The sequence below is a fragment of the Cebus imitator genome, unplaced genomic scaffold (genome assembly GCF_001604975.1).
Source record: "Cebus imitator isolate Cc_AM_T3 unplaced genomic scaffold, Cebus_imitator-1.0 Scaffold391, whole genome shotgun sequence".
Taxonomy (NCBI): domain Eukaryota; kingdom Metazoa; phylum Chordata; class Mammalia; order Primates; family Cebidae; genus Cebus; species Cebus imitator.
In genome coordinates this window covers 3,067,478-3,085,266 of record NW_016107706.1, presented here as the reverse complement: position 1 = coordinate 3,085,266, position 17,789 = coordinate 3,067,478, and the positions used below count along the sequence as shown (strand labels likewise).

At 42.0% G+C, this 17,789-nt stretch overlaps 2 protein-coding genes across 36 annotated transcripts in view; one reads left to right on the top strand and one right to left on the bottom strand.

Moving 5' to 3' along the window:
- MLH1 (mutL homolog 1) overlaps positions 1–2,112 on the top strand; it is a 55,202-nt gene extending 53,090 nt beyond the window's left edge. For all 13 annotated transcript variants that reach the window (XM_017508452.2, XM_037731332.1, XM_037731333.1 and 10 more), the window contains one exon: positions 1,551–2,112. In XM_017508452.2, the coding sequence (XP_017363941.1) occupies positions 1,551–1,718 (168 nt within the window). In that variant the 3' untranslated portion in view covers positions 1,719–2,112. The remainder of the gene's footprint in view (positions 1–1,550) is intronic.
- A 960-nt stretch (positions 2,113–3,072) lies between these two features.
- Positions 3,073–17,789, bottom strand: part of LRRFIP2 (LRR binding FLII interacting protein 2) — a 133,596-nt gene continuing 118,879 nt past the window's right edge. For 20 of the 23 annotated variants that reach the window (XM_017508469.1, XM_017508479.1, XM_017508478.1 and 17 more), the window contains 7 exons: positions 15,850–15,951; positions 15,440–15,572; positions 13,438–13,487; positions 8,855–8,975; positions 5,489–5,568; positions 4,806–4,910; positions 3,073–4,368 (listed from right to left, as the gene is read on the bottom strand). In XM_017508469.1, coding sequence (XP_017363958.1) covers positions 4,258–4,368; positions 4,806–4,910; positions 5,489–5,568; positions 8,855–8,975; positions 13,438–13,487; positions 15,440–15,572; positions 15,850–15,951 — 702 coding nt within the window. In that variant the 3' untranslated portion in view covers positions 3,073–4,257. The remainder of the gene's footprint in view (positions 4,369–4,805; positions 4,911–5,488; positions 5,569–8,854; positions 8,976–13,437; positions 13,488–15,439; positions 15,573–15,849; positions 15,952–17,789) is intronic. The other 3 variants (XM_017508484.1, XM_017508485.1, XM_017508481.1) reach the window with 1 other exon arrangement.

Sequence of the window (17,789 nt, the reverse complement as noted above, 5' to 3'; positions counted from 1 at the left end):
TCAGCTTTTATTCATGAGTTTTACTTCCTTCTGCTCATGGAGAACATACCTCGAGTGGCCTCAGAAATTGTCAAATATAAAAACACAAGCCATCACAGTGTGAAATGGGAGGTTGAGTTAGATTGTCTGAGGCAGGAGAGTCCATATACTCCCACTGTTAAGGTCTGAAGTGTGTAGCTAGTTTTCCGATTTTGGGTCAGTTGCGCCAGTCTGTCTTAGCTTTTGCCTTACTCTTTATCTGACCACTGCCTTGCCAGGAAAACAAGGCTCTGCAACTCCTCTTACAGGTCAACTTGACACAAAAAGGTTGTCTAGATTCCTAATGTTTCATTGTCACTTTTTCCAGTCAGATGATAATGCTTTTCAAATTAACATGTATCTTGGGGGAGGTTGGAGAGGAGAGTTGAAATATTCTAAGAATCAAAGGGTAGCCCACTTTAATCAGAGTATGACCCCTGATTGTTCACAGTCATCTCCTGAGCAGTGTGAGCCAGTTTCAGATGGGAGGCTGAAGCCCAGCTGGCATGCTTGAGGATTCCAAGTCTGTGGGTCGGAGGGCAGAGATTCAGTTCTCTTGGCCAAAGCCTCTAGGGAAATCTCATTCCAGTGGCGAAGGCAAGCAATACATTTACCAAACTGTGTGGCAACTATCTAATTTGATTGGAAATTTTACTTCAATAAAAGGAACTACAGCTGAAAAAGAATATTTTCTTTTTTTTGAGATGGAGTTTCGCTCTTGTTGCCCAGGCTAGAGTGCAGTGGTGCCATCTTGGCTCACTGCAACCTCCGCCTCCCGGGAGCGATTCTCCTGCCTCAGCTGGTCTCGAACTCGCAACCTCACGGGGTGCTGGGACTACACGTGTGAGCCACTGTGCCTGGCCAAGAAAGAACATTTTCTTACACGTGGGATAGCTAAGGCTCACTTGGAGAAAAGGAATAATGAGGCAAAATCATCCCCAATAGTATTTTCATTCCTTCCCTGGGGATTAGAAAACAGGACTACTTACAGAGCCCTGTTTTTAATGTAAGTTAGGTAGTTCCTACTGTTGCCATCCAAGTACAGGATCAGACATTATGTTATAGCTCCTGCTACAAAAACCATTTTCTCCCTGAATGAAAGTAAAGGTTCCACAGGAGACAGTCCCGCAGAGCAGTGGCTGCTTTTCTCCCCTTAAAAAGCTCGTGTTGGCTGGGCATAGTGGCTCACACCTGTAATCCCAGCATTTGGGGAGGCTGAGGTGGGAAGATGCCTTAAGCCCTGGAGTTTGAGGCTATATTGAGCTATGATCACACCACTGCCCTCCAGCCTGGGTGACAGAGCAAGACCTTGTCTTTAAATAAATAATAATAACAACAAAAAAATCCTCGTGTTCAGGCCTGTGGGATCCCTGAGAGGCTGGCCCACAAAATACACTTCAAAAGCACTAGATAACACAGCCCATTACAAGCCAGCAAGTCTTTCCAGGCCCAGTGCACATCCCATCAGCCAGGATGCCAGTATATGTTGGGATGCAATCAGGGAGGCTTATGACATCTAATGTGTTTTCCAGAGTGAAGTGTCTGGCTCCATTTCAAACTCCTGGAAGTGGACTGTGGAACACATTGTCTATAAAGCCTTGCGCTCCCACATTCTGCCTCCTAAACATTTCACAGAAGATGGTAATATCCTGCAGCTTGCTAACCTGCCTGATCTATACAAAGTCTTTGAGAGGTGTTAAATATGGTCATTTGTGCACTGTGGGATGTGTTGGTTCGTTCTTTGTATTCCGATGTTGTTGGGAGCACTTAAGACTTACAGTTGCCTTCCAACTAACTGGTAGTGTTCTTTTATACATGGTGGATTGGTTACAAATAAATAGTCAGATGTGTCCTAACATAATTTCTTATTTAATTTTATTATGTATATATTGTGTCAGTTCAGATGTCTTTTAAAAGAGGTCCTGAACATGTCACAGGCTCTGATGGCGTTGACCATGGAGAAAGCTTGACTTGATCATCTAGTGTATTCAATAACCAAAGCTAATTATTAAGGAAAAAAAAAACTTGAGGAAAGGAAGAAAACAGTCCTTATTTCATCTATAGTAAGTATGAGTTTTTTTGTTTTTTTTTCTTTCTTGAGACGGAGTCTCACTCACTAGAGTACAATGGTGCAATCTTAGCTCACTGCAACCCTCCACCTCCTGGGTTCAAGCGATTCTCTTGCCTCAGCTTCCTGAGTAGCTGGGATTACAGGCACGTGCCACTATGCCCGGCTAATATTGTATTTTTAGTAGAGACGGGGTTTCACCATGTTGGCAAGGCTGGTCTCTAACTCCTCACCTCAGGTGATCTGCCCGCCTCGGCCTCCCAAAATTCTGGAACATAGGGGTGAGCCACTGCCCCTGGCGTAAGTATGAGTTAGTCATATTTATTGTGCCACAAAATAGCCAAGGTCAGTTTTGAACAATAAGAACTCCACAAAGTAGACCAGGGCATCTCAGAAATGAGGTTCCATGAGCCCAGGTGGGGCACAGGCTGAGTGACCTTGAGTAGAGAGGAAGAGGGGTTTTCTGAGCTTTAAGAACTGGGTCACACAGTATGTTGCTTCTAGTGGGCATGGAGTTCTAGAATAAACCTGCACTTTAGAACACCTTTCCACCCACCCCCCCAACCACACAACTGTTGCTACTGTTAGAAAAGGTATAGGCCAGGGCACGGTGGCTCACACCTGTAATCCTAGCACTTTGGGAGGCAGATCACTTGCTGTCAGGAGTTTGACCAGCCTGGACAACATGGCAAAACCCTGTGTCTACTGGATGTACAAAAATTAGTCGGGCTTGGTGGTGCACACTTGTAGTCCCAGCTACTCAGGAAGCTGAGGCAGGAGAATTCGCTTGAACCCGGTAGGTGGAGGTTGCAGTGAGCCAAGATTGTGCCACTATACTCCAGCCTGGGTTACTGAGCGAGACTCTGTCTCAAAAGAAAAGAAAATATATAGGAAAATCATCTAAATTCTGGAGAGTGGTATCCATATTTTTTAAATGAAGGGCTAAAGAAGGAACAAATATTAGAGATTTCATTCACTTTTGAGTGACCTTTTTAAAGTCTAGTTTTATTATCTCATGTGCCTTTAGTCACTAGATTTTCCCCAATATGTTTTCTGTGTAAACACTTTAAAGATAAAATAATAATTTCAATAAAACCACCTGGGTACTGAGAGCAAAAAGAGAATCATAAATCCTGCAAAACAGTTGCACTCCATGACTTAAAAAAGCCTCTTGGACAGGGTACCTCTAAAGATGAAACTAAAGTCTTTAAAAGTTCTACATTCCAGATTATTTTTCCTTGAGAAGGAGACAAAAGAAGACAGATGTGGTTGCCATGATTTGTTTTAAAGTCTTCTGTAACAAAATGAACATGTCAGTAGCCAACTGTGGTTGGCAAAAGGGTGTATTTAATAGAATCTTCAGGCAGATTTCCGACCTGCCCGCCCTGCCCTACCCTCCCCCTTTGGGTTTGTTTGAGGTTTCATTCCACACATAAGCAGCAGATAAAATACTTTACCAGGTACAGCACAGTTGTATTGAAGAATAAAGGAACTGACTCTTCTTTAAGAGTATTAGGCCTGGACTTCCCCTGCCCCATGCAATAAAGCAAGTTTTATATACACTCCCCATATTTTTTTCTAACATTTTCTTATATAAATTTAAATATTTTACAAAAAAAGGCTTTTTTCCTCCAGACATATAAATTTGAGTGAAACACAGATTCCTCACCCAAGAACTTGTTTCTTCACCAAAATATAAATGTTGTCTGATTAAGGGTAAATGTCTTTTGACCACTGGAGATCACTGAAGTCTGAATTGCACCATGGAGAAGGCACTTGTGTTTTCTGAGGTCTCCAGCAAGTATTATCTCAGTGAGCACTCACAGAATTGCTGTCTGTCCTCCAGAACCCGTGCCAAGGCCTCCGAGTGCCCAGTTACTGAGGCAGCTGGGGGAAGATGTTAAGTAAACATGATTCTACAATTATGGAGATAAAAAATAAAAACAGCATGGACTGGTTCTTAGTCTAGAATCAAACTACAACAAAATCCAAAGTGTTCATTCACGAAGATTCAAACCGGCTTCATTCGCTCATAAATTATAAAATACAAAGGTGGCTGTTTTAACGACAAAACTCAAAACAGTACTAAAAGGGGTTTGTGTCAATGGACAAAAGTCAGTCCCTCTAGGTAGGGCCCCAAGGAGCAGCACCCAGGCCGAAGGGTGGTCTTCCTACTGCTGGGCCAGAAGTGCGGTCCTATTGGCCTTCATCTTCTCCAGCCGCTTGGCCAGGTGGCTGTTGGTCATCTCCATCTCCTCGATCTTGTCCAGTGCTGTTCGTAACTGGAGACAGGGAGAGTGCAGTCACTACATGTGGTCAGAAACAACATCCAGTGCTACTTTATTTCAACTTCCTGGAAAATGAAAGCACTGCTAATTGTGACGGCCCTGTGCAGGACACACAGCCTCATTTTTTCTGTCAGGTAGAGGTATTAAATGATGATACTGAGGATTCTTTATTTGTTTTAATTACAGAAAGGATGAAATTGGAGAAACGGCCCTGATCTGAAGCAAAAACAAAAACTGTCTTTTTACTTACTTTCTAAATTGACCAAAACATAAAAGTAAATGGCAGTCAGTATGCAGGTCAAAAACCAACAACACAAATTAGTAAGTGACTCCACTGCTGTTTCCTTAAGTATCACACTTCTTACACAGCTAAGAGTTTGTTTCCAGAAGATACGTTTAGGAATGTATTTTCCAAGAAGCCCATTAAGTACCTCTCGTTGTAGCTTCCTTTTTTCTGCTTTCAGTTCATCTTCAACTTTCTCAGCATTCTCAGCAGCAGTTTTGTATCTCATAACCTGTCCCTCAAGCCGGCTAATCTGTAAGTATAAGAACACAGGCTTCTACTACTGGGCACCAGAAGTCACCACTTTTTGGTAGCCAAGATGGAAATACAATGTTGTTATAAATGCCAAGAGCTAACACTAACAAGTTCCCTAAGGGTGAGTCACAGGTCCTCTCGGAACTCACTGCTATTTATAAATCAAAAAATGTCCCCAGAGAGGATGACAGCTGTAGAGTCATTTTAGGGCCAATTTCCCATGCTAAGTTTTATGATGACCATATTGTTTAAGTGCCAAAGAGACTCACTAAATGGAAAAGTTCTTAGACTTTCTGGAATGTATACTAAGGGATTTTGTTGCAAATGATGATCTTGAATTCTCTTGAAATATCTACAAAAAACAATGACAGCTATAGTTTCCTATGTTTTTAGAGAAAACAGAACGCTAAAATGCTCCACCAAGTGCTCTCTGCTGGCTTTTCTATTTTAATACAGAACTTTAATCGATCCAACTGCAAAGGGCATCCCAAGGCAACCCAAGCACTCATGGGGCTGTTAGCCACTTAGATGCAGGAAGGACATTTAGATCACCTGGTACTATATAAAAGTACTTACACTTTGCTCCAAGGTGGTTATATCCTGTTCTGCTTTTGAAAGTTTAAATTTGTATTCGCTAATTTGTCTGTTGGCATCTCCTAGAACAGAAGATAACAATGAATTATCTTCACCGGTCACAGATGGACAGTATGAGCCATCAGGCAGTGCCTTTGCGGCACCAAGAGGACCATACAGTCTTAAGATTACAAAATACAAATGCACACACAACAACCACAGCATCTTCAGCTACAAGATGCTCTAGCACATATAATACTACAGTATAACTTGCAGCAAGAGTTAGAAGAAAATTCATTCTTAACCCTATGCTGTGTGTGAGCAGAGCTTGAGAAAGGAGCCCTGCCAATTCAGCAGCAGCCCCTGCCAACTTTATGTGTAGCCTATGGAGCCTCCATGGCCATGGGACTGGGCCCTCTGGTTCCTTGAACCTGGCCCCATACCTTCCCATCTCCCAGGTTTTGCTTCCGCTGTCCAATACCCTAAGGGTCCTTTTCTCCCACTTTTGACTTAAGTCATAAACAACTTTCAAGGCCAAGCTCAATTTTTACCTCCTACATGTCTCTCCTTAATTATAACTCTTTCCCTTGTTGTATTTTATTTGCATTTTATGACATTTATCATGCTTTTTAAACATAGTATATGTATATAAGGAGAGGGGGCCTGTCTTGGCCTTCTTAAATCTACCTCTGTACCTAGCCAAGTGCTTTGCACATAGTGTATGCTTAAATAAATATATGCTGGAATAAATGCTGTTCAGTAACATGATAATGTGTTACGGGTAGAGCTGTAAGTTATCAGACGAACATCTGACCTAGGAAGTAAATCACTTAAAATGAAAAGTTTAGAAATGATGGCGGGGGGCAGGGGGGACTTTTAAAATCCCTCCAAGAATCCAAATTTAGCAAAAACCAGTCTCTGGCATGATTAGAGTAATAAGAGTTCCAAAAGATAACCAAATCTAACCTACCACAGGAAATATTCAGATTATCTAACTTAAGAAATTTGCTACATTTCCATCTGATCAAGGTTACAATTATCTATAGTCTTTAATGTGAGAGATTTTTCTAATTGGACAGTTACTGTCACCTTAAAATTAACAGGGTTACCATCTCCCCAAAAGCCATATCTGGTAGTGAAAGAGAACTATTCCTATTTCTGAACTCTAAAAGAAGCTTCAGGATCTTATTTTTAAATTGTTAACCTCAGCAACCTATTGATTATCCAGATGTGCTGCTTCCTTCTCACTCTCCAAACCACCTTTCCCATCTTGTTTTCAAAAGCTTAAGTCCCTTGTCTCAGTAATTTCATGTGTGTTTTGAAATCCCATTCCAAAACACTTGCATAATAAGCAAGGCACTGTCCAGAACCGAGAGCTGCTCCACTCCTGGCCTTCTGGTCCAGGGGAGCTGCTTGCTTTTGTCTTTGCCAGCTTTCCCACAGTTCTGCAAAGCTCACTTTGTTCTACACCTCCTCCCTGGGTACTTTACCTTCTCCAAATACCAGCTATTCGACCCCTACCTACTGTATGAAGCATTCGCATATAAATGCCAGCCCATTCCCCCTCAACCTGTTTCCTTTTAAATTTGCTGCATAAGGACAATCTCTCAGATCTGTCCCCTACCGTCTCTCTGAGACTGTTGACAGCCACTGAACTGGTTCAGGCTCACCATCATAGTAGCTTCCTAACTAGTCTGTCTGCCTCTTTCTATGTCCCTGTCCTCATCTACCCTCCACAACAAAATCGCATTTTTGAACAAAATATTCACCAGGAAATGTCATAAGTGTCCCAACTGATGTCTAACAGAAGAGATAATACCAATATCAAAAGTTAATAAGCCTTAATCCAAAAAATCTTTTCTCTCTTTTTTTTTTTTCCCCTCCCCAAAGAGACAGGTTTTCGCCACATTGCCCAGGCTGGTCTTGAACTTCTGAGCTCAAGCAATCCACCACCTCAGCCTGGCCCCAAGACCTCTTTTCTTGGCAGCCTATCTCAGATGATTTAGATGAAAAGTCCAGGGAATAAACAAGATTTTAATATTAGTTATCAGAAAAGTCACTATTTTTATTGGAAAAATAAAAATCTCCTCTGTCCGAGAATGATATAGAATCACTAACAAAGTCTAACTACAAATTGCTGAAATCTTCCTACCATAGGAATTAGTGTGAATACAGCGATCATTTTATTATGAGGTCAAAAGTAGAAAGTGAGAAAAACTGGAATAATCTGGGTAAAATGAATAGATGTTATTTTGTGGACTTATTTTACATTTCATCTAATTAAGATTAATTTGGATTAATAAAAATACTTCTAGGAAAATTCTGAAACTATTCAATTTAGTGTAAAGTAGTTCCAAATATATTCCTCCAATTATCCAAGATAAATTCCAGAGAAAAAAACTTTAATGGGGAAGGCGGCTTACTGTATGGGAGCTTAAAGATGACACATGGGTGTGGAAAAGGATAGTGCCAGGCTGTCAAAAGGTATTTCACTATGTGCAAGAAGTTCCTGGAAATCACTTTAGTCAAAAAGAGAAAGAGCAATAAACCTCATCGTCCCCTGACGCACACGTGAGGCTAGGAGAGCCTCTATTCAGCTATATTGCCGACTAGGACTGTTTTTCAGGACTGGCCAAGGACTAACGAATCTCTGTAGCATATCTCTTAAGAAAAGTGTATTATGGCCGGGTGTGGTGGCTCATGCCTGTAATTCCAGCACTTTGGGAGGCCGAGGTGGGTCGATCACCTGAGGCGCCAGGAGTTCAAGACCAGCCTGCTAAACATGGTGAAACCAGGTCTCTACTAAAAACACAAAAAATCAGCTGGGCATGGTGGGAAACGACTGTAATCCCAGCTATTCGGGAGAATGAGGCAGGAGCATCACTTGAACCTGGAAAACAGAGGCTGCAGTGAACTAAGATCGTGTCACTGCATTCCAACCTGGGCATCAGAGTGAGAATCCGTCTCAAATAAATAAATAATAAAAATAAAGGGCTGGGTATGGTGGCTCATGCCTGTAATCCCAGCACTTTGGGAGGCTGAGGCTGGTGGATCACGAGGTCAAAAGTTCAAGCCCAGCCTGGCCAAGATGCTGAAGCCCTGTCTCTACTAAAAATGCAAAAATTAGCCAGGGGTGGTGGCAGATGCCTGTAATCCCAGCTCCTCAGGACAGGGAATTGCTTGAACCCAGGAGGCGGAGGTTGACGTGAGCTGATGATCACGCCACTGCACTCCAGTGTGGGCGACAAAACGAGACTTCTCTCGAAAAGAAAAAAGGTGCATTACAAGACTCCAGCAGCCTGCTGACAAACCCACTCTTGGGACACAGTCTATATTCAGACTGGGACTGGCCTGTCCCCTGGTACCTACTCTGCATTTCGATGAACTGCAAGTCTGAGCCATTCTGCAGTCCTGCCAGGTCACCCACTGTGCCATCATTCCTGGAGCATTTCTGTCGTTCCTCTTCTAACTGAAGCTTCAGTTTTCTAATCTGAAATGAAAATAAAGGTTCATCAGCAAGTTCCAGTCTCTCAAATGAAGCCAATGCTTATTCTATGGCCACATCATAGAACAAAGCAGACCCTTATCATAATAGCCACACAAATCATTAATTCATTCAAAACCTGTTTTCTTGAGTGCCTAATAGGAGACACACTGTCTGTCCTAGGTGCTAAAGATAAGCTATGAACAAACATCGAAAAGAGCAAGCCCCAGGACCAGGTGTCCCAATAAAAGTAGCCATATTTTAAATTTGTGCCTGCTTATGGAACAGTACATCTTTGGGGTATTTTTTGTTACTTTTTTTAAAAATGGAAAATTCCAGCCAGGCACAGTGGCATGTGCTTATATATCCGGCTACTTGGAAGGCTGAGGCATGAGAATCACATGAGCCCAGGAGTTCGAGACCAACCTGGGCAACATAGTAAGACCTCATCTCTAAAATAAAATAAAACAAAAATGTAAACAGTTATTTGATGGGATATATTCAAGGGATTATTTTTAAAAATGGAAGAGTCTATGAGCAGTTTGTTGTTGTTTACTTTTAGACATAGGTTAAATTTTCTTACTTAGAAAACTTTCTGTATATAAAAATAATTGGATTTATAGAGATGGCTTCCCAGCTGTCCTTAACTCTATCAAAAGGGGTCAAAGGGAAGCCTATGCACTAAGATTAACTTTGCTACTCCCCAATGGGAAAAGCGTGAGCTGTGTATTGGGACTAATCTGTAAGTAAATCTATATACTTCCCAGACACCTCCGCCCTTTCAACACACATAGGGTCACCATCTTTAGCTGCCTTGAAGAAACCAGGACTAATCTCATCTCTATCATTACTATTTACATGCATCTTGCAAAGGGTCATGTCCTTCTTCTGCACTCTCTCACAAGTGTCTGTATGCCACTAACCTTCATTTCCTAACCTTTCCCAATGCCTGAAACTTTTCCACTGTGCCTTCTAGAATTACCAGTCCATTATCAGCAAACCACCTACCCTCAATCTCTTCTCTGAGCATCCTCCCTTTACCTTCATGCTCTGATGAGAACCCTCTTCCTTAAGAATCCTGCTTCTGCAGCTCTCTCTCTCTCTTTTTTTTTTTTTTTTGACAGGGTCTTGCTCTGTGGCCCAGACAGGAGTGCAGCGGTGTCATCTCAGTTCACTGCAACCTCCACCTCCCGGGTTCAAGCGATTCTCCTGCCTCAGCCCCCCAAGTAGCTAGGATTCCAGGCACATGCCAGCAAGCCTAATTTTTGTATTTTCAGTAGACGGGGTTTCACCATGTTGGCCAGGCTGCTCCTGAACTCCTAACCTCAAGCGATCCACCTGCCTTGGCCTCCCAAAGTGCTGGGATTACAGGCATGAGCCACCACGCCCAGCCAAACACTGGCTTTTTACTTCCACAGCCTCTTACCACTGAACCTAAAAATGGAATAGGTGTCCTCTTGCTTTCCTTAGTGTTATTTTCCCTCCATCTTCCCTAAAAGTCCCAGGTCTTAATCTCATCTCTTGAAATTATATGTACTAACTACTTATCATTGCCATAATCCCATTCCTCCATTACCATTTATTAAATCGCTCCCAGCTTGCACTCCCTCTGGACTATTCCTATCTGAATTTTTGGCAATTTCAATGTATATCTAAGTAGAGGATCTCCCTTACAAATGATCTCTCAATTTCTGGAACACCTCCTCATAAGGTTTGGATGTCTGTCCCCTCCAAATCTCATGTTGAAATGTAATCCCCAGTGCTGAAGGTGGGGCCTGGTAGGACATATCTGGGTCGTGGGGCAGATCCCACATGAATGACTTTGCACCATTCCCTTGGTGATGAGTGAGTTCTTGCTCTGGTAGTTCACATGGTGTGTGGTTGTTTAAGAGTGTATGTCACCTCCCCACTCTCTCTGGCTTCCACTCTTGACTTACATGTCTACTCCCTCTTCACCTTCTTCTGTGATTAGAAGTTTCCTGAGGCCGGCTGGGTGTAGTGGCTCACACTTGTAATCCCAGCACTTTGGGAGGCCAAGGTGGGCGGATCACCTGAGGTTAAGAGTTGAAGAGCAGCCTGGCCTGAGGCCTCAGGAAACAGCTCAGAAGCTGAACAGATGCTGACACCATGCTTCCTGTACAGCTTGCAGAACCATGAGCCAAATTAAACCTCTTTTTCGTTTTTTTTTTTTTTTTTTTGGAGACAAAGTCTCACTCTTCCAGGCTGGAGTGCAGTGGCTCGATCTTGGCTCACTGCAGCCTCTGCCTCCCTCCTGCCTTAGCCTCCCAAATAGCTGGACTACAGGTGCCTGCCACCATGCCTGGCTAATTTTTGTATACTTTTTAGTAGAGTTGGGGTTTCATCATGTTGGCCAGGCTGGTCTCGACACTCAACCTCAACCACCTGCCTCAACCTCCCAAAGTGCTGGGATTACAGGCATGAGCCGCTGCACCCAGTGAAAACGGTTTTCTTTATAAATTGCCCAGCTTCAGATATTCCTTTATAGCAAAGCAAAAAATGGACTAACCTACCTTCCTTCTAAGGATCTTCCCATCTATCCCTTCTTACCCTCAGCTACTCACTCTCACAATCAAATACCTAGATCTCATCATCAGACAGTTGTAATCCCTACACAATTTAGTTCCATGAATCCTCTAACCACTATTCCTCATCTTTCTAGGTCATTCTTTCTAGACCAGAATTCCAACAACCCTTCAACCACACTGGTACCACTAATCTACAGATTACATCTTTCTATTACACCTGATGTGTTCCTGAATATCTCCCAAATCCTCTTCATCCAGTTTAATCTTAAGGTCCATCATTATAATCATTTTCTTACAAACTCCCTCACCTCTCCTGCCCCATTAATACTGTCCTGGTAAAATCTAGCTCTCTACCCACTCCATGCCTGCCCCTATCCAGCAGAAAGTAGCCAGAGAAACACATATAATAAATGCATTCACACAAACCTTCTCTATCAAATATTGTTTATTGTCTGATGTTTCCAAACTAGAATGTCCCTCGGGCAGGAATTTTTTTCTAAACTAACTTATTCACTGAAATGTCTCAAGTGCCTAGAATAACGCATGTTAAATAGCAGAATCTCAACATTTGTTGAATGACTGAATAGGAGTTCCAAAACAGAGAACACAGAGGATATGGGATGGAAAAAAATCAGTAACGAAATCATTCAAGAAATTTTCCCAGAACTAAAAAATATGCGCTCCTAGAATGGACAGGGGCCCAGCATCACACATGAAAACTTCAACTCACATCACTATCTTCAAATTACACAACACTAGAGACGGAATAGGACACAAGCTTCCACAAAGAGGAGAAAAACATAACAAATCAGAAAAGATCAGAACTCAAAACATTCAGGAAATCTCAATAGCCATACTTGAAGCCACAGCACAACTAGGAAATGTCTTTTTAAAAAATCTTAAGGAGAACAATTGCAACTCAGGATTCTATACCCGGCTGAACTATTTTAATCAAGAAAGAGGGCAAAATGAAGACATCTTCAGGCCTGCAAGGTCATGAAAAATTAACAACCCACAAACCCTCTTCTCAGGAAGTTACTGGAAGATGTACCAAAATAGGAGAATAAATAAGGAGCAAGGCATAAGACACCAGAAAAAGGAAACCCAACCCAAAGAAAATCCCTAGATGTCAATGAAGGGTGACCGTCATCTATGTAAGGAGAGAGCAAGCCATTAGTTTAGAAAGGGACAAGTCAGATGCACCCAGATTCAAAACTGGAACTGAAAGAATGCCATATGCATCTGAAAATCCTGAGTGGGTTTAATCTACTGTTGGAGACTGGCTAAACTGATGACAGAAAACCAAGCAAATACAAAGAAAAACCCATAACGTTAACTTTAGAGGAAACTAACAGTTGTGAAGGAGATAAACTGTGATCCTCAAATGCAATCTGGCTCCACTGTGAGTAGTGTTTAGAGCGTCCTAATGACACAAGCAGACTGTTCCTTTATTAGGAGGATATGGGAGTGGGAAATATATATATGTGTGACAGGGACAGAGGATGAAACAGCTAAATCCTCATCTTCCTAAAAGGATGTCAATATAGAATGCCTGAAGCAGAATGATCAGGAAGCAACATAAGTATGTTATACAGAGATACAAGGACAATACACAAGAATCAGCTAAAAGCACTTAACAGAAATGGTCAGGGGTGAGGACAGAGGAGCCAGGGCAGGGGACTGCTATGCTCATAACAAGCTTTGTAGAAAACAATGTGACTCCTTAAGCTATCCCTTAAATTTTTTTTTTTAAGAACAGAAAATAACAGAGGCAAAATATGAATTATCTATCCTTCAAATCTCACTTGAGTACTGAACGTTTGAAATAAGCATATTTCTTTCTAACGTACATTTCAGTTAGCCAGTATTTTATCATGTAACTTCGTTAAAATTACATTACATTCCAATAAGAATGCCTTTACCTGTGACAGCAGTTCTTCCTTTTCTCCAGCAAGCTTTCGTAGCCTTACATCTAAAACAAATCAAAAAGATCGTAAACTAAATGTGATGATATAGTATAATAAACAATTAAAAATTGTTCAAACTCATAAGCTAGTATTATCTGATAAGCTACATTACTTACAGCTATGAATATCTAAAGAAAGAAAGGCTTTAGTAGCATTACAGAACAGTTCCTCATTACCTAAAACGTACTTCCACACAACTGATACTTGTCAGGGCACCAAATGCAACATTTGCTCCGCAAAGCAGTGGTTTGCCACTTAAAGACAAACAAATACAAAGGAAGTCATTTCCTTGTTTCAAGTTTTCACTAGTAGACAGACAATTCAAATGTCAAGTGTATTCCCACAGGCTGAGCCCTTAGCGCAAGAGAGCCAAATATGTGAAAGAAGATGGGTAACAGCAGGACTGGGAGAAAAGAGAGGAACACAATGCTGGAGGAAGCAAAGTCCCCAAAAGCCAGTGGGGAGGGAAGCGGACCCACTCCAAGATGTGGGCAGCTGGGCCAGGCGCAGTGGCCAACACCTGTAATCTCAACACTTTTGGAAGGCCTAGGTGAGTAGATCAGTTGAGGTCAGGAGTTCGAGACCAGCCTGGCCAACATGGTGAAACTCTGTCTCTACTAAAAAAAATACAAAAATTAACCAGGCATGATGGCAGGTGCCTGTAATCCCAGCTACTCAGGAAGCCGTCTGAACCCGGGAGACAGTGGTTGCACACTGCAGTGAGCTGAGATCGTGCCACTGCACTCCTGCCTGGGCGACCAGGTGAGACTGCCTCAAAAAAAAAAAAAAAATGTGGGCATCCATGGGTGATCTGAGGCTTGGTAGCAGCAACATTAGGGCTCACTCCTGGCCTCTGGAGGGGTTGACTCTTCCCAAGCCCACATTAAAATAGGCCCCTTCAGCTGAAGAGATACTGTGGTGCAGTTAAAAAAGCAGCTGACACCTGGCCAGCCACTACCCTCTATAAACAAGGTCACTGCCAGATATAGATCCTAGTTTCTTCTGCACCTTCCAAGCAGGTCTGCCTGTTTGGACCTGCAGACCAGGGAAACAGCTGCGCGGAAACACCCTGGGCTGCCTATGGCCGTATTCTCATTCCATTCTCCAGATCTCTCTTGCTCACCCTTACCCGGCATCCTGCTTTATTCAAAGTGCCCTGCAATCACGTTTCTGGAATGCTCCACATTAGAGAATGTGCTCACTTTTAAAATGTTTTTCAGTTTGCTTCACACTTACATTGCTCACTCCTCTAAGAAGCTAACACATATATGAAAACAAAATGAAAAAGGGAAAAAAGATTGTTTTTTAAAAAATAAAAGTTAGCTAATAATACAGTATCTATCTGTGCCATTTTTCTTCCTCTAGAGTAGATTTCTTAGTGGGGTCAGTGGATGGGCGGCTTTGGTTTCTTGGAGAGGCATGTCAGCAACTTTGGAGTTTCCTGGAGAGAGGTGTCATTCTCAAAAGGTTAAATTTAAGAGGTTTAGACTCTGGAAATCACACTTCTCTGATACCTATCTTTTTGGTCATCTGTTTCTTGGCTTAAGAAATGTGGTGGAAAAGAGGTACAGAACCCTGGGGGTAAGTAGTGGAACATAAAACCAGATGTTCCAAGGGAAGTCTGCCAGCCTACTGCTCCCCTAGCACAGGTAGACTAGACTATCTCTTTGCAGAAAGTTTGCAGTTAAGTAGAAAGCAATGTGTATAGACCCACAATACTTCCATCCATGGACCTTACAGTTACACTTATTGCCTTACAATGACTCAGATGCTGGTTTCCCAAGGTCAAGGATGTCTGAAGACAGTGTGCAAATGTGCCCAGATTCTTCTGGTTAAGGATCCACTTGAGTCTCAGACAGCCTTTATGCTGTTTTTGTTTTCCAAGCTGGGATATGAAAAAGCAGAAAACCCAATAGGGCAACATTCATCCACATCAACAGAGCAACCAGTATCTTACCTAGTGGCCCTTCTCCTGCTGACTCCAAGACCTGAGCAGCTTCCTGAGACACAACAGTGATGGCTCCAACCACTGGTTCATGACTGACATCACCATTGGGAGTGCCATCAGGGATTATAACTAAGCCATGTTTCTGCAGGGGGAGGAAAAACCCACCATCACAAAAGGCCCATATGGAAGCAGTAAGCTCTGTGAGGTAATTCTGCAACAATACATGTTTGCCACAGGTAAAACCTGGTTAGAATCAGTTACATGGAATATAGCTCTGTGGAAGAAATAGCTTAAACCTACCAAATCTGGATTAGGGAATAAACACTGTAGTTTGTATTCAGGCTAGGAAAGATGGCAGGGTGAAAGGAAGAAAGAGTACAGCAGCAAGGGACCTGAACTCCAGGCTGATGCTAACATACCTCTCCCGTCTTCACTGTCTTCTGCAGGTCAGCAAGCTCCTCTCTGAGCATGTCTCGCTCATTCCTAAGGCAGGCAATGTATTCTTTCTGTTTCTCTAGGGCCTGGTTTTAGGTTGGGTAGCAAGGAAAACAATGGCACAGAAAAAGAGCAGGTGAAAGGTAGCAGAGAAGTACCTAATTCAAATAAGCAAAGATAAAGGCATAAAAAGCAAGGAAGCAGTCAAAAGATTGGAAACAAGCAGTCAGATATGAGAGGAAATACAGAGTTACATGGCTGTACATCTCCAGAAGAGAGTTCTCATAGAAACTGGCTCTCATGCATCAATTTGGCAAAGCATGTTTAATCAAATCAAGCAGGGAAATAAATCTTTGTTTTCCAGTCAATGAAACAAAACAAAACAAAACAGGAGAAGAAAGATGAAGACAGCAGCCAGAGTAAAATAAAACTTTCCTTACTGCCTCAGTACATTATTATTTGGTGAACAAAACCCACATTTCATGTTTAACTAAAATAGTTTATTCAAGAATATAGCTGATTTTAAAAAAATATTCTGGAATAAAAATAATTATACATAAGGTATTCTAACTAAATACTGGCTATAGATTGTTCTCCAAGTAGTGTGGCAAAATACTCAAATACCACTTAATTTCAGATAGTTAACATCCAAAAGGATTCAAGGATCATTTCTGAAAATTTAATTAAATATAACTGAGACTCATTTGGTTTTCTGTTATACTCCCAAAATGTGAAAAACAAAACACTGACAAAATAAATATAGCCAAGCTATACAGAGTTACAGAATATGGATTTGAGAATCAGGTTTGGGTCCTGGCACATACTTGTCCTATGCCTCAGTTTCCTTACCTGAAAAGTAAGGGATAATAGCACCCAACCCAAGGGCAGAGGCATAAAGTAGGTATAAATCAGGGTAACGCATTGCCTGTTATGCCTAGATACCAGGGACAGTTCAGGAGGAGTAGGTTGGTGATTTCATTTGTAAATTCCCTGCCATTTCCTTAATCTCACAACTGTCAGCTGAGGACAATGCAGAAGCAGGAACAAACTCTGGTCATCAGTGAAAAATAAAATCTATGAAAAAATAAAATCCATTGTAAAAGAAAATAACCCAGAACTGAAAATAATACCCAAGGGGCTGGGTGCAGTGGCTCACGCATGTAATCCCAGCATTTTGGGAGGCCGAGGCAAGTGGATCACAAGGTCAGGATATTGAGACCATCCTCGCTAACATGGTGAAACCCCAGCTGTACTAAAAATACCAAAAAATTTAGCTGGGCGTGGTGGCACATGCCTGTAGTCCCAGCTACTTGGGAGGCTGAGGCAGAAAAATCTCTTGAACTCAGGAGGCGGCAGTTGCAGTGAGCTGAGATTGTGCCACTGCACTCCAGCCTGACTGACGGAGCAAGAATCTGTCTCAAAGAAAACCAAAGAAACAAGCAAAAAGCACCCAAGGTAAGTAGCCTACGCAGGATATCTGACAACTGGACTATTTGAAAAAGCCTTTCCCCACATATTTTTGTTCATATATTTAATGTCTTCTGGAAGCATTCCTATTAACCCAAGAAGTTAAACTACAACAAGTAACTTTCAGTTCACTGGATTTGGAAGTGGGACAACTAACTGCTGAGTTACTGATGGCTGAATAGTTGGGCAATTTAAAACATCATTTTAATCCTATTTTGCAACCAAATAGGGAGCAAGTAAATAAGGGATGAGAGCAACTACCATTTGTATAGCACAAATTATATGGCAGGTACCATTTCATCGAATTCCTCTCATGTTATTTTATATATGAAACCTCTACATATCCTGTGAAGTACCTGTATTATCACCATTTAGCAGATCAGAAAATTGAGGCTCAGAGTGGTTATTTTTTGCCCAAAGTCACAGTAAGTGGCAAAGCCAGAAAATGAATCTGGTT